The following is a 22066-nucleotide window of genomic DNA, read 5'->3' as shown; positions in this document are numbered from 1 at the left end:
CCTAATATTGAGTGTTCCGGTAAGACTGAGACCCCAAAACAGAAGAGATAGCTGGATTAATAGGAAAGTTCATGGCAAAGGTGGAAGGCAAGGAAGGGCATTTAGAGAACTTTTGGCTACCTGAGCTGAGACACAGGGCACAAGAAGGTGGGCAGAGAGGGATAGGTCTAAACTGCTGCTAAGCAAAACTGTTATCAAAATGTGGAGGAGGCACTGCAGAGGGAGCTGTAACCCTTGGTGCCTAACAGTACAATCTCTTTGCTTGAACCTCCCTATAGACTCAGCATTTACTGTGTTTGCAGCCTTTTCCTCCTAAATCCTAGTATCCTGGCCAAAGGCAACTGTGTGCTTTTAGCATCCATTACCACTACAGCTTCTATAAGAATCTAGACTCCACAATGAGAGCCTTAATATAGTAAACAAATGAATGTCCTAAGGAAAGCAAGGCCATGCTAATCAACACAGTTAAGTTATATTGATTATTCCAAAAACCACAGATGTCTCCATGGCATGGTTGTTGAATTATATTCCCTGCTGGAATCTTATTTGTAAGTCTGTTACCAGTTGTTGGATGAGATTTCTTCACTTACAGCAAGCCTTTCCAAGGAGGTCCTTGGTGAAAATGGCAGTCTCTGTTTCTTACTGAAAATAGGAGGACCATTTCTTTAAGTGTTGCCCATATGAGTTAATATGAAAACAAAGTAATCCTTTAGGCTGCCCTTGTGCTTTGTGAAGATTCCACTGTAACTGATGCCGCATTATTAGCAGCTTGTGGTTGCACTGGGAAATTTTCACATCTGGTCACAGCTCATTACAGAATCTATTAGAAGATAATGCCCTTGACTCACTGTCTTGACTCACTGCTGTTGTATTCTCTGATGGATGATTCTTGCTCTCTGAGTGTGCACTCAGAGTGTGCTTACTGTCTGCTTCCAGCCACTGCAGAATTAGCGCTGTGTCTTGAACTCTACAGGCATTGTATTTCTTTCCTCCACCAGAATTCTAAGGAGGATGCTGAGCTCTTCCTGTTTCATTTGTCTTAGATTCTTCTTACTCCTCTGAAGACTCTGGGAAGCAGGATGGCTGCAAATAAACCCAAGGGTCAGAATTCTTTGGCCTTACACAAAGTCATCATGGTGGGCAGTGGTGGTGTGGGCAAGTCCGCCCTAACTCTGCAGTTCATGTATGATGAGGTAAGTGCCAATGTCATTTGAATAACAAAGGTTAGGCTTGGAGAGGGTAGTTCTTAAGCTTAGTTTAGTGGTTTTGGTTGGATCCTTTCAGTCCTTGAAAGCTCCTAATATTTTCCACTTTTAAGATTTTAGCCAACATCTGTACCTACTTAATTTTACAATAGAAAACTCAAGAGCCAGTCTCTAGACCCCAGGCTTTCGAATAAAACTGAAAACTGTCTTGTTTTTCTGAGTAATTTAACTTTAGTGTTTTTAAGATATTTTAATGGCAATTTCCTACTTTAATTTCTCGTCGGTGTAGAACATCATTGAGACCTGAAATTAACATACGCGATGTTTGTTGCATAACCTCGGAACAAAGTCCATGTTCATCATGGTATTGCATCCACCATTAAACAGATACAGGCCCAGGCCGTGTCACTAAAACGTGTAATGATTAGTCAGGTTACAGATTGGTGTGTGTGTGTATCAGGCTGTTTTCTTTCCCCAATGGAATATTATGACATCTAATTATAATTGATAATAAAATTATAAGCATATACTTGATTTTTTATTCTTAGCTCCTCTCAATAGAATCCCTGTTTATGGTCGCAGCATACTTTCTTTCTTAATCCTTTTAGCAGTCCTGTATGGTAAGTAGTAGTGTCCCCATTTTAGAAGAAAGAAAGAGAACCTCAGAGAGGTTCCCATCTTGCCCAAGGAGAATCATCTCTGGAGAATATCCAACTGTTAAACTTGGTAGTCTGACCAAGACAAAGAAAAAGCCTGCAGTTTTTCACCCCTCCTCTGTTTCTGCTGCTTTCGTGTCCGCACTCCGCACACAGCCACACCCTCAGACTCGTGAATTGGCCTAGTTATTGCTGACTAAGAAAAATTGGGAGGAGGCCGAGCAGTACTGGTTTATTTGTTCATTTGCATTTTCTATACCATTCATTTTGTATCTGTCTTCTCTCAAACTAATCTTTGTATTAATCCTTCCCTCCCCTTTTTTGGTTGGGGATTTTAGGAAGGGTCTCACTGTCTGATCCCGACAGCCTTGAAACCCAGGGCAGTTTGTCTGTCGCAGCTTCCCACATGCTAAGATTACAGGCCTGAGCCACCATGCCCATCATTAATTCCTTTCCTGCAAGTAAGGAAACCAAAAATAAGAACATTCATGTTTTAACTTTTTAAAAATAGTTGAGACTTCATTCTAATAGCTATAATTTCAGTGCTTGCCGAAGTGACAGCTGAAAACAAGGATACAAAACAGCTGACTCCTAGTTATGTACTGAAGTAGTAAACTGCTCCACAGCACCAAATAAACCAGTCCTGAGGTTTCCCCAGGGCAAACTGAACAGCTCCTGCTTCTTTAGTGTTTATCAGACACAAAATAAAAAAGTAGAGGTCATCACTGGATGGCAGGTCAGACCCCTGCAGGCCAAGGGAGGCAGCCGCTTCACACATGGAGATGGATGTGCTCATCTGCCCTGCCAACTTGCACCAGCTTCTGATCCGCCACCAGCATGCGCAAGCAGGCCAAGAACAAGGTGGGAAGGTGGGAATGTGGGTTGCCTTCTAGCCTAGCCTCTCACTAGCCAAAAAACAAGGCCAGGCCCTGCACCCCCATGGCTCCAGTCTGCCCCAAGGTCACAGCAAGTACAAGCAAGCTGTGGAATGCAGATGCTCCAGAGACCCAAAGGCAGTCAGGTCACAGGGTCCCCGCTGTGTTCCTGCTGCTGATGGTGACAGCTGTCCCAGGGGGTTTATATTCAGGCTGTACCCCAGGCATATTGAAGTGTTCTTCTCTTACGGGTTTTTTGTTTGTTTGTTTTGTTTTTTTGTTTTTTTGTTTTTCGAGACAGGGTTTCTCTGTGGCTTTGGAGCCTGTCCTGGAACTAGCTCTTGTAGACCAGGCTGGCCTCGAACTCACAGAGATCCACCTGCCTCTGCCTCCCGAGTGCTGGGATTAAAGGTGTGTGCCACCACCGCCCGGCAACGTTTTTTTTTTTTTTAAATGCACTGAGTTTGGGTTGAAAACCAACCACCAAAGTGAATCCTGACACTGGTCTATAGCTTGCTGGCTCCAGGAATCAAGTGCCCTGACACCCAAACCCCTCCTCAGTATTATCAGGGAACTGGAGTACCAGAAACTGGGTAGAAACAGAAACCATGTACATTAAACAAAACCTGGGTAATGCTTGTATGTGCATGTGACCATCCCATGAAGACAGCTCTGCACTCAGGACCATGGAATCCATCATGCTTGCCACATGAGAGGAAAGCTGATGGCAGAGAAGAAGTAAGATGGGGAAGGATCTCGTTCTCTTCTGGTTCCAGACCTGATTAGACAGCCTTCTAATCCTCTATAGAGGCATCCCTGCTGGTGGGACAGGTGACCCGAATGTACCAGTTCTGTGGCACGAAGAGTGCAACCCCAGCTTATGTGTGCTCTCAGCTGCATTTGTTGTACTGGGGTGGTCCAGTTAGTGTCTGCTTGTTGGTAAACACGACAGTAGCATCCCATAGTTAAGCCTCACCCAACATCCTGATGACTCCTCAGGAGTCTCATTCACACACTGTGCATTATGAAGATCAAGCCATGGGTGTTCTGGTAGTAGCACCTGGTGGCCGGTCTTGTCCTGGCTGCCCACACCCCATGTGGTGAAGCTGATGTCCTTGTACTCGGCAGTCACCACTCTGAAACCAGTGGCAGGAATGGTGATTCTTGTTTCACCAGGCTTTGGTTGTGTAGAAGTCTTGTCTTATCATCCAGGTTCATCATGAGAAAAAAGAAAAGGCCCTTGAAGAGCTTTGCAAAGATACTTACCATGCTAATATACAGAAAGAAGTGATATCGGCCAGAAACCTCAGCAAAGCCTGCTCAGAACAAGGCGCTGGTTTCACTCCAGCAAGATGGCGAGGTTCTCTATAAACATATACTTAATGAAGTAGCTGGATAAAAGATTAACTCAAAAAATCAATAGCCAGCCGGGCGGTGGTGGCGCACGCCTTTAATCCCAGCACTCGGGAGGCAGAGGCAGGCGGATCTCTGTGAGTTCGAGACCAGCCTGGTCTACAAGAGCTAGTTCCAGGACAGGCTCCAAAGCCACAGAGAAACCCTGTCTCGAAAAACAAAAAAAAAAAAAAAAAAAAAAATCAATAGCCCTCCTATATACAAATGATAAATGGGCTTAGAAAGAAATCAGGAAAACAACACCCTTCATAATAGCCACAAATAATATAAAAATCTTGGTGTAACTCTAACCAAGCAAGGGATATACCTGTATGACAAGAACTTCAAGTCCTTGAAGAAAGAAATTGGAGAAGATATCAGAAGATGGGAAAATCTCCTATGCTCAGTGGGAGTAGGAACTGTCTTTGACTCTTTTGCTGACTTTTGGAACCCTTTGCCTCATATTGAGTTGCCTTGCCCAGCCCTAATACATGGGAAGGTGCTTAGTCTTACTGCAACTTGACATGCTGTGTTTTGTTGATATCCATGGGAGGCCTGCTTTTTTCTGAATAGAAATGGAGAAAAGGGGGATGGGAGAGGCGGAAGGTGGGATAGGAAGAAACTGGGAAAAGAGGAGGAAGGAGAAACTGCAGTTGGGATGTAAAATAAATTGTAAAATTAAAAAAAAATGTTTTAAATAATTATTGTGATTGTCTACCACAGTGGTTCTCAACCTGTGGGTTACAACCCATTTGGATGTTGAATGACCCTTTCACAGGTTGCCCAAGACCATCAGAAAACACAGATATTTGCATTACATATTATAACAGCGAAATTACAGCTATCAAGTAACAGCAAAAAATAATTTTTTGGTTGCGGGTCACCACAACATGATGAACTATATTAAAGGGTCCCAGCATTAGGAAGGTTGAGAGCCACTGGTCTCATGTACTGTCTACTGTTCTAGACATAGGATGTATGTAACTGAGTAAGTAGCAGTTCAGGGCCCTTACTGTTAAAGGTAAATTCTAATAACTGATATAAACACTAAGCAAATATTGAAAATATTTGTAGAAACAAATTTTAAAGACTCATACAACGTGTGTGTGTGTGTGAGAGAGAGAGAGAGAGAGAGAGAGAGAGAGAGAGAGAGAGACAGAAAGAGCCCACATGTGCGCACACGCATGCACATGCTCACATAGCAAAGAGATCTATGGATATAATAATAGGAGTGGGGATGGCACTGTTTAAAGGTCAGGTAGTTTGGGATCACAAAGGTTACAGTTTTCTGTATTGACTTGTCCTGTTCAAGAGAAAGACTTAGTGGTGCTTATCTAAATACTGGCTTGTTAATAGCTCCATAATTCTGGTACCAAAACCTTGTATATTTGGAATCATCTAGAGTGGGATTCTAAATCTGATAAAAAATATATATATGTGTGTGTGTGTGTGTGTGTGTGTGTGTGTGTATGTGTAATGTTTTTCGTATGTATAGTGCTTTTAGAAAGAAAACAGACTAATTTTAAGCTATAAATAGCCTAGAAGTAAGACTTCAGCCTAGTCTTTTTGCAGATAAAGAAGCTAACCAGTTATCTAAAATGAAAATCAATACAGTTTTTACCATTTTGGGAAAACAGGTAAAGAGTAATGATTTCTAAATAAGATTTTTTTAAGAAGTAAAACTAATAATTAAAAAATGGACGTATTTTCCAGTTTGTAGAGGACTATGAACCTACCAAAGCGGACAGCTACAGGAAGAAGGTAGTGCTGGATGGGGAGGAGGTGCAGATCGACATCTTAGACACAGCTGGGCAGGAGGACTACGCTGCAATTAGAGACAACTACTTCCGAAGTGGGGAGGGGTTCCTCTGCGTCTTCTCTATCACAGAGATGGAGTCCTTTGCAGCCACAGCGGACTTCAGGTATGGCTAAGCCTGATCTCATTTGTACACACAACTGTTCTTTCCAGAGACAGGTAGGTCGCTGAAGCTGTTTGCTCAAACAGTGCGTCTTTCCACTTTGATCTCAGCGTGTGACTCTGACCACTGTGGATAGACGCACACATCCTCGGGTCTTAGAGCCGCCCTCGTGCTGGACAATGTAGTTCTAAGGACCCAGAGGCTCTCTTTAGGAGCACAGCATTATGTTGCTGTGATCCCACAGGACCACAGTAGCGCTCCCATATTCTTGTAGTAGTTATTAATTTCTCAGCACTTGTGTCATGGTCACAGACACATTGCCATTCTCCTTATAGTATAGGTGTCCAGAACTTGAGCGTATATATTCTCATTTATAAAGTGAGAATAATGTTCACTGTAGATTAGCATATTGATTCTGTTCTACAGTAGATCTTCTTTACTTTGTACTAATCAGTGTCTGACATACATTTGGTGTAGAGGAAATGGCATCTGAGAGACATCGGCATGAACAGTCTCTGGAGTAATCTTGAAAGTACTGAGTGTGTCATCAAAGATGCTCTTTCCTTCTATAGTTTTGTTTCTATGATAGGAATTTCACTGTGCAAGGCACAAAGGAAGTGTGTGATAAGTATGTCCTCTAATCAAGATCTTCACAGCCCAGTTGTATATATAAGGCATGAAGCAAAACCCGATGGACGGTAAAGTTGGAAACATGGGCAGTGATCATCATAGAAGATCCAGAAAGGGGAGGAATTGGGAAAACTTCACATAAAGATGAGCCTGTAAGAAATGACGAACCTTAAGGGAATCTAAGAGAGCATGTAATTGAGAAAATGCACAAGATGAACTGATTTATCAAATTAAATGTGTTGGTTTCTGTAAAGGAATGTCATATGTGATATTGCATAGAGAATTACAGATCCTGGAAACATAGCAACTCAGAGTCATGAAAAGTTATGTAAGTGTTGGTAAATGCCCATCCATGCCTCCAGAAAATGCAAACGGGTTTATTATGTAGCAGGCCCTGTTGTAGGTAATGGAATAAATTTTCACCATAGTCGTTATTGAATACTCTGAGAATTGAGATGATGGATTCTTCTGTGACCTCCAGTGTTGCCTTCCCATAAAGTGGGCCTAGTGGCTCAGCAGCAGCGGGAAAGCCTGTGTGAGACAGTCTGGCTGGTCATGGAAGGTGCTCCACATGCTCTAACCTGCAGGTGCTGCTTTCTAAATAGCTTCAGCATCCACCATTCCTGCTCCTCTGTACCAAGGCAGGCCATTGCTTCCTTTCTCTCAAATGATGTGTTTGTACAGTATTAGTGTCACACTTACTGTGCCACACTTTTTAGTATGTGTGGATGGGTGTCTGCACGTATGTCTGTGCACCATGGAGGCCAGAAGAGGACATGGCTTCTCTAGAACTGAAACACTACTATTGGGTGGGAGTAGAACCCTGGTTCTCTGGAAGAACAGGAAGTGCTCCGACTCTCTGAGCCGGGTCTCCAGCTTCACACTTAAGCATTGTACTGAGTTTGACTTACATAGTCTTCTGTACCAGGTAAGGAAACCTGAGAGAACAGAACCCATTTCTTTCTCGCCTGCAGCAGTTATGGTCATATGACAGTACGGCACATGGTAATACATAGTAGACTTGAGAACTGTGAACTCTGAACTTTTTGGAGCTCCCTTTACTTTAGAATTGAAATTGGAGCCGGGCGGTGGTGGCGCACGCCTTTAATCCCAGCACTCGGGAGGCAGAGGCAGGCAGATCTCTGTGAGTTCGAGACCAGCCTGGTCTACAAGAGCTAGTTCCAGGACAGGCTCTAAAGCTGCAGAGAAACCCTGTCTCAAAAAACAAAAAAAAAAAAAAAAAAGAAAAAAAAAAAGAAAGAAAGAAGAAAAGAATGAAATTGGGCCAGATTTTAAAGGGACTTTCATATTTTAAAATTTTTATAGCAATGTGTATATTAAAATAACCATAGCATTAAGCAAAATGTATGAAGGTTACAGACCTAACAGTATCTATCTGTGACAGCAAAGTAGTTAATTAAAAAAAAAAAAAAAAAAAACTCGTTAATCTTAAGAAAAATCATCTTGGGCATAGACCGATAGTTCTGTGGTTAAGATCACTTGTTGCTCTTGGAGAGTGCCCAGGTTCAGTTCCCAACGCCCACGTGGTAGTTTTCAACCATCTTAACTCTAATTCTAAAGAATCCAGTACCCTCTTCTGACCTCCACAGGTACCAGGCTTCCATATAGTACACAGACATACATGCAGACAAAACATCCATGCATGACATAAATAAATCTAAAAAAGATCATGAAAAGGAAAGTCACCATCTTGCCTCTGGTCCAGGTCTTCCATGTTTCTGCTAAGTTTGGTCACTGTGGTTTCAGAATGAGTCTGCTTGCAGCACCTGGTGAAGTGGCATTTATCAGCACAGGAAAACTAGGGTGAGAAGTCAGTCACCCACCAAGTAGTTAGGGAGACTGAGTGGCAGTCATTGTCCTTACTGTCTTAATTCAGTCTTCTGCCTGTGAGGAAACTGGCTAAGAAGGTCACTTACAAGGACCGGAGCCCAGCACTGAAGGTGGCAGGGCTACAGAGTGAGCTTGAGGCCAGCCTGGAACCATGAGAGTCTGTCTCTCAATGAACCAAAAAAGTAAGAAATTTTGTTGTTACCAGCCCAGAAACAAACTATAATGGGCCAAAAATTCTCTCCACAAACATATAAATTAAATAGCAAAAATGGTAATATGCTTTTTCAAGATATTGTAAATGGTAGCAAATATAACAATGTAACTGTACAAACTAATCAGATCTCTTTTGCTGACTTACTACTCAAATAGTCCATTAATGTTCTCATTTTCTCTCAACTGAAAATGTTTATGTTCTATAATTTCTGCATCTTCTAATAATTTCAAAGGTATATAATTCTAGGATAGCAAGATCATCTAAGTCTAAAATATTTACTTTCATTTCTTAGTTTAAATTTGTAATTTATTTATTAAATTTGTAACTTATTTATTTTGCACATGTGTGCATACCTACACCTGTGTGCATTTGCTGCAGTGTAAATGTGGAAGCCAGAGGACAGTGGGAGTCTACTCTCTTCTATCATGGGGGTCCCAGAGAAGGAACTCAGGTTGTCAGGCTTGGTGACAGGTGCCTTTACTATCTGAGCCATCCAGCCAGCCCATGTTTCTTCATTTTTAAACTGAAAAGGCCAGACAGGGTTGTGGATACCTGTAACTCCAGTTCCCTGTGATACTGAGGCAAAAGGATCACAAGTTCAAGACCAGGCCACACTGGCAACTTAGTGAGACTTCTCAGAATGGAAGGGAATGAGGTCATAGCTCAGTGCTACAGCTTTGCCCAGCGTACCCAAAGCCTGGGATTCAATCCTATGACCTGTAAAATAAATGCACAAGCAAACTTGCTTGAGGATCTTCCTCCAGTAGGCAGCAGGAGCACCTGTGACTCATAGGTAAGCACTTCCCTTCTAATCCTCACAGCTACAGTGTGAGAAATACATTGTCGGGCCATCTTACAGATGAGGGAGAGAGGCACAGAAGTACTTTGCTCACAGTCATGTGGCTAGGAAGAGCAGAGCCACAGTACTTTGCAATTGGTGACATCTTTCTAACATATAACAGCTTTAAATACAAGAGCTACTTTCAGAAATTTCTGTCCTGCCTGAAGCTGTCAAAGCACTTTGGGGGAACCTTTAGAATATAATAAGAATAGTGTTACCTATCTCTGAGAGCTTCTTCCATAATCCCAGTTGAATTGTGAGAAAAAACATCACAAAAAACCAACTAAGAGACATTCTGTGATGTTCTTCAAATCTTCCAAGGTAATCATCAAAACAAGAATAGTCTGAGAATCCACACAGCCTAGTGTAGTGTCAGGAAACTAAGTATTTCATCATATCCTGAATGAGTGCCTGAATAAATCTTGAATCTGAAGAGTAACTGATATGTGATGTTGCTAATGCATGAAATGTGCTCACACATAGCAACCAAGGAAGTAGAGTCACCTACCGTGTTTGTGCTCCCTCCTTTGCTGTATTTTTCTATTGTTATTTAAGGAAATATGTAACTGAATTGATCAATGACAGGTAATAAATCAATTTGTTATTATATAGAAACATGGTTGTAAATAAATCTGATTGATTGCAGGTGGCTAGTTGTAGAGTTTATTTATAGATTTATGTGTATGAGTGTGTTTTGGCTGCATGTAGGTATATGAACCATATGGTGTGCCTGATACCCACAGAGATCAGAAGAGGGCATCAGATACCTTGGAGCTGGAGCTAGGAATGGTTGGTAACTGTGTGGGTGCTGGGAGCTGAACCTGGGTCCTCTGCAAGATCAACAAGTGCTCTTGACTGCTGAGCCATTGCTCCAGCCCCAATTTTGTGATCTTTAATGTACAGGCCTTGTGTTAATATTTCTCTCTTGCTTTTACTTAATCAGGGAGCAGATTTTAAGAGTGAAAGAAGATGAGAATGTTCCGTTTCTCCTGGTTGGTAACAAATCAGATTTGGAAGATAAAAGGCAGGTTTCTGTAGAAGAGGCAAAAAACAGAGCTGACCAATGGAATGTTAACTACGTGGAGACATCTGCTAAAACGCGCGCCAATGTTGACAAGGTAAATGTGGCTCTCACTGTTACTGCACTGTGTAAGTTGTTGATTGGCCCTGTTATCCTACTTTATCTTGATTCTGAGACCCTAACGAAGATTTAATAGAGTTTTTGGTTTTTTTTTTTTTTTTTTCATTTACTTGTTGTGGGGAGGGGTGCCATAGCATACCTGTGAAGGTCAGATGATAACTCACGGGACTCTGAGTCTGTTCTCTGCTTCCACTGGGGATTGAACTCATCCTTAGGCTTGTTGTCAGGCACCTTTATCCACTAAGCCAATACATCAGCTCTGACAGACTGATTCATACCCTCCCTAAATGCTTAAGTAAGACATGTTAAAAATTTATACATGCTGCTGGTGGTAGTGGTGGCACACACCTTTAATCCCAGTACTTGGGAGGCAGAGGCAGGTGGATCTTGTGAGTTCGAGGCCAGCCTGGTCTACAAGAGCTAGTTCCAGGAGAGCTAGGATGCTAGGACTGTTAAACAGAGAAACCCTGTCTCGAAAAAAAAAAAAAACACTATACTTCACCTTGTCTTTGACTTTCTCAGATACAAGACTATACAGCTAAATGTACTTTTTTTTTTTTTTTAAATCACCAGCAGCATTCCCCCATCCCACTTACTGCCTTAATTTTAATGGGATTGTTTAAAAGAAATTCTCTAGACCCTAACATGCCAGCACTGTATGTGTCTGCCCTGAGTGATGCCTTCCTGGTGCTGGGTAAGGTCGTTAATGGGAGGCTGCCCTCCAGATGGAGGAACTCCTATTTAAGATTAATCTAAAGTCTCCATTACTACAGTGATTCTTTACTCTCAGCCTTTGTTTCCCTGAGTGCAAAGGGAAATCCTCTACACAAGAAGATATAGACCCTTCTTGGGAACTATATGGAACCCTTTCCAGGATTAGGGGAGACTCTCTTCAGGGCTGAGATGGCTCTGGCTCTTGAAGACTCCCAGTAAGGATGCTCTCCATTTTCTGTGTACTGTGACTATTCAGAGGAGCCTCTTAAACCCACTCTGCAGGCTAAGTGTTGGTTAATCCTAACAAGCACACATTCTTAAGACTCACCAGTAGAGACTTTTCTGGAACAGGGCCTGAGCATTTGCATTTCTAGAAAACTATATGGGCTACACTTGAGTCACATTGCTGTAGATGGCCTCAATTTGTGGATTAGTCTGCTTATACTTTGAAGTCTATAATCCTGATTCAGAAAGCATAAGGTTGGCCAGGTGTGGTAGCATGACCTTTAATCCCAACACTGGGGAAGCAGAGGCAGGCAGATCTCTGTGAGGTCAAGGCCAGCCTAATCTACATAGTCACAGTGAGAAACCATGTCTCAAGAAGAAATACTCACATATTCACTAAGAAGAAAAAGAAAATTGAGGCATAAAGCATAAAGCTAAAAAAAAATCATAAGTTCTTTTTGTTCAGCTGTATCTTAGTTAGGATTTCTATTGCTGTGAAGAGACACCGTGACCACAGCAACTCTTTTAAAGGAAAACACTTAATTGGGTAGCTTACAGTTTTAGAGGTTTCATCTGTTATCATCATGAGGGGACATTGTGCCATACAGGAAGACATGGTGTTGGAGAAGGAGCTGAGAGTTCTACATCTTGATCAGCAGGCAACAAGGAAGTGAATTGTCTCACTGGTGTAGCTTGAGCATAGGAGACCTCAAATCCCACCCTACAGTGACATACTTCCTCCAACAAGGCCACACCTACTCCAACAAAACCACACCTCTTAATAGTGCCACTCCCTATGAGCTTACGGAGGGCAAATTGCATTCAAACTGCCACAATCTGTAATAGGTATGATAGTGTCATTATGACTGAATTTGTTTTAGAAATGTGGTCAGACTTTTAGTACTTGTGCACAGTGAATCCTACAATATTTCTGTTCCATATACTGTACTGGTTTCCTGTAAGATTATGTCAAATATTTTTAAATTTTATTTATTTATCTACTTATCCTATTTTTATGTACATTGATGTTTTGCCTGTCTGTTCAAGTGTTGGATCCTCTGGAACTAGAATTACAGACAGTTATGAGCTGCCATGTGGGTCCTGGGTCCTCTGGAAGAGCAGCCAGTGCTCTTAACCTCTGAACCATGTCTCCAGTCCTTATGCTAAATATTTTTAAAGTACTTATAAAATGTATTTTAAGACTCAGAGTGCCGGGCGGTGGTGGCGCACGCCTTTAATCCCAGCACTCGGGAGGCAGAGGCAGGCGGATCTCTGAGTTCGAGGCCAGCCTGGTCTACAAGAGCTAGTTCCAGGACAGGCTCTAAAAAAGCTGCAGAGAAACCCTGTCTCGAAAAACCAAAAAAAAAAAAAAAAAACTCAGAGTGAGGGGAGTGAAAGGAGAAATTAAACACTGTTGTTACGTATGCATATCATTCTTCCTAATTGTCTTAAACAGTCGTGAACACACTAAGTGACTGGGACTGAGGGGAAAAGAAAGAGAGGTAGCAGCAGTCCACAGAAATGAGCTGTCACAGCCATGTGGTCATCATATGGTGACCTCAGAAGACGTGGAAGTGAGGTCAGAGCTTTCACAAGACAGTGAGAAGACAGCCAGCAGTCTACCAAGACTGCAGTCCAAAAAGGAAAAATATGTAGCTAGCTTTCCATTTGAAAAGGAGCTTAGTCTTACTTATATAAGCAGAAGTACTATTTAAAAATATAATGTCACATTTTTTAATCCATCTTATTGGGGAAAAATGAAAGTATACATTCTTGGCAAGAATATAGAAAAAACCTCATGTTTATAGAAGGGCAGTGTGATGATTATCTATCAAAATTATGACCCACTACTTCAGATTCTAAAAGTGTATTTATCCTAGCATGGACAAGGGGAAGTGACAAAGAGTCCCACTCCTAACCAAGAAACTGTTTGAATTTATGGTGACTGGAGAGAGAATCAGTTTTCTTCAATGTGCTGTCACTGGGCATATCACTGTACTGCAGGGTGGGAGTGGGTCCCGTGCTCAGGAGTACTTGGCTAACACAAAAGAGACTCCATGGGGTTTTTTGGGGGGGGTTATTTTTGTTGGGAGGGATATGTGTTTTGATTTGTTTTCGTTGTTTGAGAGAGAAAATGAAAATCGGGTGATTAGGGAGATGGGGAAGACTGGAAGGAGTTGTGGGAGAGAAAGAATATGATCAAAATATAATATATGAAATAATTAAAGCCAATAAATACAAAAAGTATTTTTTTAAATAAAGCATTAAGATTTATTTTAGGGAAAATCATATGCATATCTATACATACATATATGCAGTGATGGTCATTGAAACAATATTTATAGATGCAAAGACTAGAGCTCCATGAGTCCAATAACAGAACAGTGTTAAGACATGATGAGTCTTTATAATGAACCCGGCCGTTGAAAGGAACAGTACTTGTAACCACTGAGCCATCTCTCCCCCAGCACCCACAAGTTTTTTTGGGTGCTCAGCAAAAGGCAGGGATTCTTTCTGTGGTGACCAAGTGCCCATCATGATAGTGTCCTTGTGTTCCATCATCTTTACAAGAAACAATTTTCATATGACCCTGCCAGCCCAATTAATACAGTGTTTAGAACTTGCAAGAAAATAGTGACCCCTGGCCGCTTGTGAACCTGCTCATGCCTTGATTGGCTCATGCCGACTGTCCATCTTCTGCAAGTCTGAAGTCCCTTTTTTCTGCCTGTCTACCTAGCAGCTTTCATACGTTTTGGTTTGTATCTACTTTATAGTAAGAACATTAGTCCTTTGTCCACTTCATTTGTTGTCATTATTGTCTCCTGATCTGCAGCCTGTCTTCACTCAGCATTAATTTAATTTTAATCGTGGAAAACTTGGAAGAGTATGCTGTCAGAATTGGGGTGTTTTATTTTGTGATTTCTAGGTTGTGTGGCTTAGAGTCTTTGACCATTCTTAGGGGTGTGTGTGTGTGTGTGTGTGTGTGTGTGTGTACTTTTTGTGTTCGTTTTTATAATAATAGCTCCTTAGTTTTCTTGAAAGTTAATGTAGTCTGTGGTGTGAACTTGGGGCCAATAAATACTTAAAAGTGGAAATAGTGTTGAGGGCAGTTTTTATTTTCAACCACAGATATTTTAAGTCAAGCATGAGCCTTTAGATTTGTTCTCTGGCTTTATTTTCATTATGCGAACAGGGATTGCCTCTGGTTGTTCATACAGAATTAGAAAACCACATTTCATACATACTAGGTTGCCCTAAAATGAGAAAAGAAGATGGAGCCAGAGAACAAGATGGGAGGAAGGGGAGAGAAGCACAGTAAAGAAAAGAAGTTGGTGGTCCTGCAGTTGGGGGAGTGCTAGTTGTCTGGTTCCTTGTTCCTCTTGGTTGCTGTTTCCATTAGTTGGCACTTGCAGCAGGACTTTCTTTTTATCTGATGCCAAATTAAATGTTTCCTACCATGGTTTCTAGTTTTGGTAATTTCTAAAAGAAGCTTACTAGACATATAAGCCTCCCCTTACATCCTTTTCATAGTGTACTGTGTCTGTCAGCAGTAGAGATCGTACTGGGCCTCTCTCATGGAGGCTTGGTCAGAAGGGAGGCTTCCTGCTGGAGCTAGTACCATCTGGATAGAAGCAGAGGCTTCTGAAATCTCTGGGAGAAGTAGAAATCCAACAGTGGGGTTTATGCTGTTGTGGTATTTCAGCGTTGGATGTTCCCCTCCAGAATTTTCCCTTTAATTGCCATTCCGTCTGCTGCACCATTAGTTTCTATAGCATCCTCACCTTCTTGTCTAAAATTTACATTCCTTGCTCCAGCTCAAAAATCAACTGTTCACCTAAGAATCCTTGGTTCCATTTGATAGATTGTTATTCAGCAGCCTCAACCTGAGAATATTTGCTCATTGCTTCTCAGTTATTATCACTTTGTGGATTTTCACTGAACAAGAACAAAGAATACTTTTAAAAAAATGAAAGAAAAGCTCATGATTTCACATCGTTACCAGTTCAGATTTACTATCATAGAACCTTACCTCTTTGAGGTAACATTCACCCTGGAAATCCTGGCTTCACAGCAACAGAATGGCTCCTGAGTTACTTTCACAGTAAGGCACAGAATGTTTGGCTTTGTTTTTGTTTTTGCTGGAGTTTGTGTGCGTATGTATGTGTACCTATATGTGAGCATAAGTATTTGCATATGAGTGTGTGTGAGTGTGTGTTTGTTATTCAGGATCACAACTAGAGTCTCATGCATTCTAAGCATCGTTGGGTCCTTATTGTTGATGGACTTTTGCTTTTATCTTTATTCATCCGTAACACCTAAGGTGAATTTGCCGTATACTGTGTTCCAAAGATTCTTGAAATAACGCTTTGCTCTACATGATTGTGTCGTCAACTTAAAATGTAGTCATTCTTGGGCTGGAGAGATGGCTCAGAGGTTAAGAGCACTGCCTGTTCTTCCAAAGGTCCTGAGTTCAATTCCCAGCAATCACATGGTGGCTCACAACCATCTGTAATGAGATCTAGTGCAGAATACAGTATATATAATAAATAAATAAATCTTTTTTTTAAAAAGTAGTCATTCTTGTTTCCAGTTTTCAATTTTCAATAATTTTTATGTCTTATTTCAATTTTACTTATGTACAAAATTGTAATTTTCCCAGATAGAAGTTACTTAGCAGAGTACATTCAGAGGTGCCCAGTGGTTCCGACATCTTCCATTGCTCTTGAAGATAGTGTCCTAAGAAGTCAGTGGTGTTTGCTCCATCATTTGATTGTTTCATTTTTGCAGATGCAGACAATGTGCATGTCCTGCTCCTCCCACACAGGTGCCATTCTCCATACATCTGTACCTGGCAGTTCTCAGTTGGTTTCCCTTGAGAGCCAAAGGCATGTTAAGAAAAGCATGTCAGACATTGCAGTCATTGTCGTTTAAGGTGTATGTGTACATACACATGTGACATGCTATCTTTTATATTTCTTGGGGGTTTTTTAGTCTTACTGCAGTTGGGTTTTTTTTTAATTCTGTAAGTGGTAACTGAATTTCTGGAGAAAATTCAAACATTTGTTAAAGTAGACAGGAAGTTGATGAGTTCAGGGCATCAAGACTCTAAAAACCAAAGGATGTTAGAATATGGAATGTGAGACTTAGCCTCCCCTCTCACACTTAGCGTACTGTTTTTCATTTTTCTAGGCCTTTCTTTGTTAGAGGACAAAAGATTTGTAATTGAAATTTAACATCTCAGTTATTTCACTAGCGGTTTTTAGTTACTATGCTAATTTTTTCATTTTAATAATTACCATTAATTAACAAAGTACATTTGTTAATCAAAGTGCTCAAAGTATATATTTCTATGGTCTGTATATACCATAATACAGATGGTTCAGCTGTTCCAAGCACTGACTGCCCTTGTGGAGGACCCGAGTTTAGTGCCCAGCATGCATGTGACAGTTCACAACAACCTGGAACACCAGTTCCAGGGCATCCAGTGTTCTGGCCATGTCAGGCACAGGCACACCATTGGTGCACATGTATACATTTAGGCAAAACACTCATGCAACATAAAATATAAATAGCCTTTTAAAAGTACGTCATGTGATCATTTGAGTTTTACCTTGAGCCCTATCGTTACTATATAGCAGTTTTCACTGGAGTCTTGAGAATTGCAACAACTAGGTGGGATTTGTTATACAAACATTTTACCAAGCAGTACATGTCATTAGAAAAGTTGCTTGTTTGTTTTCTCAAGCTTCTTGGAGACTCCAGCTTGCTTGTGTGCTTTCCTCTGTCTGCACTCACCAGGGTACAGGGCAGCACTTGCCATCCTGTGAGTGGCCCTGGGCCCATCTCAGGAAGGAACTCCTAGATAGGATTCCTCCATCCCCAAGGTTTGCTGCTGCAGCACAGAAGCACCACATTCCTGCTGTTGCTTATTTTATTTACTTTCCTTTTTCTAGGTATTTTTTGATTTAATGAGGGAAATTCGAGCCAGAAAGATGGAAGACAGCAAAGAAAAGAATGGAAAAAAGAAGAGGAAAAGTTTAGCCAAGAGAATCAGAGAAAGATGCTGCATTTTATAATGGAAGCCCAAACTCCTTTCTTATCCTGACCATACTAATAAATGTAATTTATAAGCATTGCCATTGAAGGCTCATTGACTGAAATTACTCTAACATTTTGGAAATTGTTATGTGTCACTAAAAGCATGAATTGGAACTGCACTGGAAGTCAAATTCACTTTAAAAAGAAATTGTGTGGCTTCACCAAGAAGCAGAGCTCAACTTATTTCATAATTGCCTACATTTATCACAGTCCTGAATGTAGCGTGTAAGCTTGTTTTGGGGGGCAGTTTTTCTTGAATTGTTAATCAAGAGGTAGGGTGGGGTGGGAGGAATGGCCACTTCCTCTGATGTTTATTATAAAGCTTAAATTTTATATTATTTTAAAATGTCTTGGTCTTCTACTGCCTTGAAAAATGACAGTTGTGAACATGTTAACTGTACCACTTTTTAAACTGTTGTTATGCAAATTTAGAAGAAGAAGTTACTGGCATGGTTGTTGCATATAGTAAAACTGAGAGTAATTCATCTGTGAATCTGCATATTAATTACTTGGTAATTAACTTAGAAAAATGGTGTGAACTTATACATGGACATTTTTGAATATGCCTTAATTTAGAAACTGAAAATAATCCAGTTACATCATTCTGGGTGTGTTCTCACTAGCACTTGGGGCCACTCACTGCCCACATGACTGGTTACAAGATTTTATCTTGCCAGGCAGTGTCGAGCTAAAGGAAGATTCCTGAGAAGTATATGTCTGCTGACCAAATGAAAGATGTGTGCCATACTCTGGCTCTGAGCGTTCCAGAGCTCCGTCATTGGTTCAATGAGCTGTAAGGTAGTTAAAGATAAAGGACCAGCATATATTCATACAATGACTTTAGATTATGGGTGTGAGTACCAACTAAGTTTGAATGAATGCTCCTTTTTTGTAGGATGCTGGTCCCCAATAATCACTTTCTACAAGTGATGTGCATTTAAGTGTTAAATCTCCTGGGAGCAGGGCATAGGGAAGACCATCGGTAGAGCTAATGTGGTTTGCACTAGGACACTTGAGGAAAAGTGCCTGCCACCTGTCAGTTCTAAATGTGTTCTCATGAGGTTACAGTTTGAGCGTTAGGAGGAGTCTTTGTAGCCTCTTTATGTTCATAATGAATACTGTACTAAGGTTAACATGAAGCAGTCGAACATGTTAGGCACACACTGACCAATGTCAGGCTGTGATGTTTCCTCTGCAAGAATTCAAGCATGCTGTTAGGAACATAATTTCAATGGGAAGTAAACCACTATTAGATTTTTCTTTTCCTCTGCGGGGCTAAGACACTTGATTAAACAGTTTTTCTTGTTGCACAGTCTGAATTTCATCAGGTCAAAGAGATGCTCAGGCGTTCCAGGAAACAAATGTGTACATGAAGCTACCAGAGACAGGCGTTCAGGAACTCAGCTGTCTAGATACTACATTCAGCATATCATAAATATTTCTCCTTAAAGGGTTTGATTTAATGTTTTCACAGGCTAGGCCATGTGCGCGATTAGAGTTCCCTGTGTACCCCCAGCCAGCAGGCCCAGCATGGCTGTGTGCACTCATGCAGTCCTTGTTGAACCAGGGTCCTAACCATGAACGTGGCCGTTTGCTTTGAGACCTTTCCCTCTCCTGGGTACTAGGTGCTATGAAGCCAGCTGACAGAGATGCATCACATGTCTTAGGCTGATGCCACTACCCGGTTCATTTATTTGCAATTTGAGCCATTTAAAGACCAATAAACTTCCTTTTTTAAAAAAAAATGTTTGTGGTGTTAATTGATGTTTACAGTGTGATGTTTTTACTTTACCCCCCGGGGCATCTTGATCAGAGATGAAAACAGCTGAATCTGTTGAGCCATCAGTTCGGAGACCTTCGTGTACTGGCAGATTTCTTAGAGTTTGGCAGTGTTGGTGCTCAGCTTTAAGTCACTCTCAGGATAGGAGACCTGTGCACAGTTGCCAGCAGGTGGGCTCTGAACTGTCATAAAAATCTCAGCTGCCTTTCCTTCAATGCCTCTAAGCTTCAGAAGAACAGATGGTACATTTACATTTGTTTTCTAATCAGAATGTTCCAAAGACAGTTTTGCTTCAAAAGGAGGGTAGGAGTGACCACCCTGTTACCTTTTACATTGGCTATCTGCCAAGTCGTGGCCATTTACTGTTGAATCAACCTTGAGTTAGAAGAACACATCCTTTCAAACGCAGTTTACCTAAATGCAAACTCACAAGCATGATGGAAGGAGTGCATTTGTATTAGAGCCAGAATAATTCAGCCAAACCCCATGAAACACGGTGCTGATTTGTATGAGCCCATTGGGTTAGGGTAAGTTCCAGACTAAATCAGAATGTCATATCTCATTTTTAACTTTAGTTGCCTTAGTGAACCTGAGGATGAACTATCAAAGCATTCAGGGCTCTCTTTGCAAGTTCCTTTGGGAGTCAAGAACATCTCAGTAGTAGATGCCTTCAATTTTCAGTGGCGTTTTTTGGTTTGCCTGTTCTGGCTGCTGCTGGGAATATGCCAGTGAAGGGGAGATGGGGTAAGGGCAGTCCCAATTGCTGCTAAGAAAGTACCTACACACCCCATGCACAAGGAGAGGATGTGACACTACAGGGTCTGAGATGAAACATATTACTCCTTAATGTTATTGCTAATCCTTTCGATAGCATTTACCTTCAGGTAAAATATGGACCTTGAAGATTTAACTTAACTGGTGGAAAAAGGTGCCCTTGTTAGCCTTTATTTTGCACATAAGGAATGTGGGGCATAGAAAAGGATGACCTTGAACATTTGATTCTCCTGCATCACAAGTGCTGGGATTGGAAGCACATACCACATAGGATGCTGGGGACCAAATCCAAGAACTCAAGCACTCTGCCAACTGCTTCATAAAGCCCCAGGCCCCCAGTTCATACTCTAGAAGCAGAGTGGAGCTGAGATTATATATAAAATCATTTCAAGTTCACTAAGGTGGGAATCGCCCTGAATTTCGCAGCATTCAAGGGTTGTCTTTAGAAAGCTGGCAGATGTTGCTGTGTAAACAGAAAGGGTCCTGCTTGCATCCTGGTTGCTATGCCACAGGGAGGGAAACTGCAGAGCTCAGCCTGCAGTCAGACCTTCTATTTCCCATTTCAGTCAAGAAGCAGCACAGAGCCTTCATCCCACAATAATTTACTGTAAAATCGTTTCTTAGAACTAAGCTCCAGTAGCTCTGCACACCGCTATTGTAGAAGTGTTTGTGAGGGGTGGGTGGATCCGTGAGTACTGAGGAGCCTTTCTAGGCATGAGAAAGGGTGAAAAGGGTTTAACTTTTTGTTTATTTCTTTTTGGTGCTGGGAATCAAAAGCAGGACCTTATACATGCTAAACAAGCACTCTGCCTAGGGATCTATATCCCCAAAAATCTATTTTAGAGAAGCTTCAAGCCATGATAATTTACATGATTAATCTGGTAGAAGGACAAAATTGCTTTTATCAAAAGCCCCAAGGAAAACACCTAAAGCATTTAAATACTTGCATGCAACTATACTCCTAAGGGCAGGATGTTTGAACAAGCCAAGAAGCCTGGAAGCTTGAACTGAAAGCAGAGATGGCATGTGGACTATTATCTACAGCGCCCCTGTAACTGTTACTGCCCCCTCTTTCCTAAGAGTTTCTGTGTGACACCATTGAACACTGATTAAACCATGAAATAACTCATGACTATTTTATTTGGCATGTTGGCAAAAAAGAAAAAAAGGAACTAGAAAACTAGATGAAGGGATCCAGAACTCAAGTTGTCTCCCTTGAGTATTTCCTAAATCTGAGCACTAAGAGGGCCCTGCAGAGACCAGGTGGCCTTGTCGTCTAGAGAGGCCAGATCAGGACCAAATCCTGTGCTACTGGGTCCTTCTTGCTTCTTCCACACTTTTACAGTAACAATCACAACAACCAGGAATTCCTGTGTTCGATTTCCTAATGTAACCGGATAATAGGTTCCCCACCTATACAATAGGTCAGATTAAGCCCAATTAAAAAGTAAAAGGCCAGTTTATTTGGCCAAAGCACTCCCAGGTGACCTTCCAACCCCCAGAGACCAAGGTGGGGAGGTGGGCAAGAGAAAAATTACAAGGCCAGTCTAAAAGAGGGGGCTTAAATACCCTGCAGTTGAGGGACAGTGACGTGTCCGCCACAGGCTGGGTCTGTACCCTAGTATGGTATGTCCCTAAACAGGGTTCTGAGCAGCTAGCAGCTTCCAGGGGAAGAGCTGCCACCTCAGAACTGGACCCTTGGTGGTTTCTCTGAGAAGGCAGGATTTGGAGAGGGAGAAATGGCTGGATC

General features: G+C 41.5%; 1 protein-coding gene across 1 annotated transcript in view; it reads left to right on the top strand.

The window, feature by feature from the left end:
* Positions 1 to 17803, top strand: part of Rala (RAS like proto-oncogene A) — a 55919-nt gene extending 38116 nt beyond the window's left edge. The window contains exons 2-5 of the mRNA XM_038334877.2: positions 1044 to 1193; positions 5842 to 6050; positions 10527 to 10701; positions 17618 to 17803. Coding sequence (XP_038190805.1) covers positions 1080 to 1193; positions 5842 to 6050; positions 10527 to 10701; positions 17618 to 17740 — 621 coding nt within the window. The 5' untranslated portion in view covers positions 1044 to 1079 and the 3' untranslated portion in view covers positions 17741 to 17803. The remainder of the gene's footprint in view (positions 1 to 1043; positions 1194 to 5841; positions 6051 to 10526; positions 10702 to 17617) is intronic.
* Positions 17804 to 22066: the final 4263 nt, after the last annotated feature.

The sequence above is a fragment of the Arvicola amphibius genome, chromosome 6, assembly GCF_903992535.2.
Source record: "Arvicola amphibius chromosome 6, mArvAmp1.2, whole genome shotgun sequence".
Lineage (NCBI taxonomy): Eukaryota > Metazoa > Chordata > Mammalia > Rodentia > Cricetidae > Arvicola > Arvicola amphibius.
The sequence above is the reverse complement of the archived record's forward strand: the minus strand, read 5'-3'. Positions and strand labels throughout refer to the sequence as shown.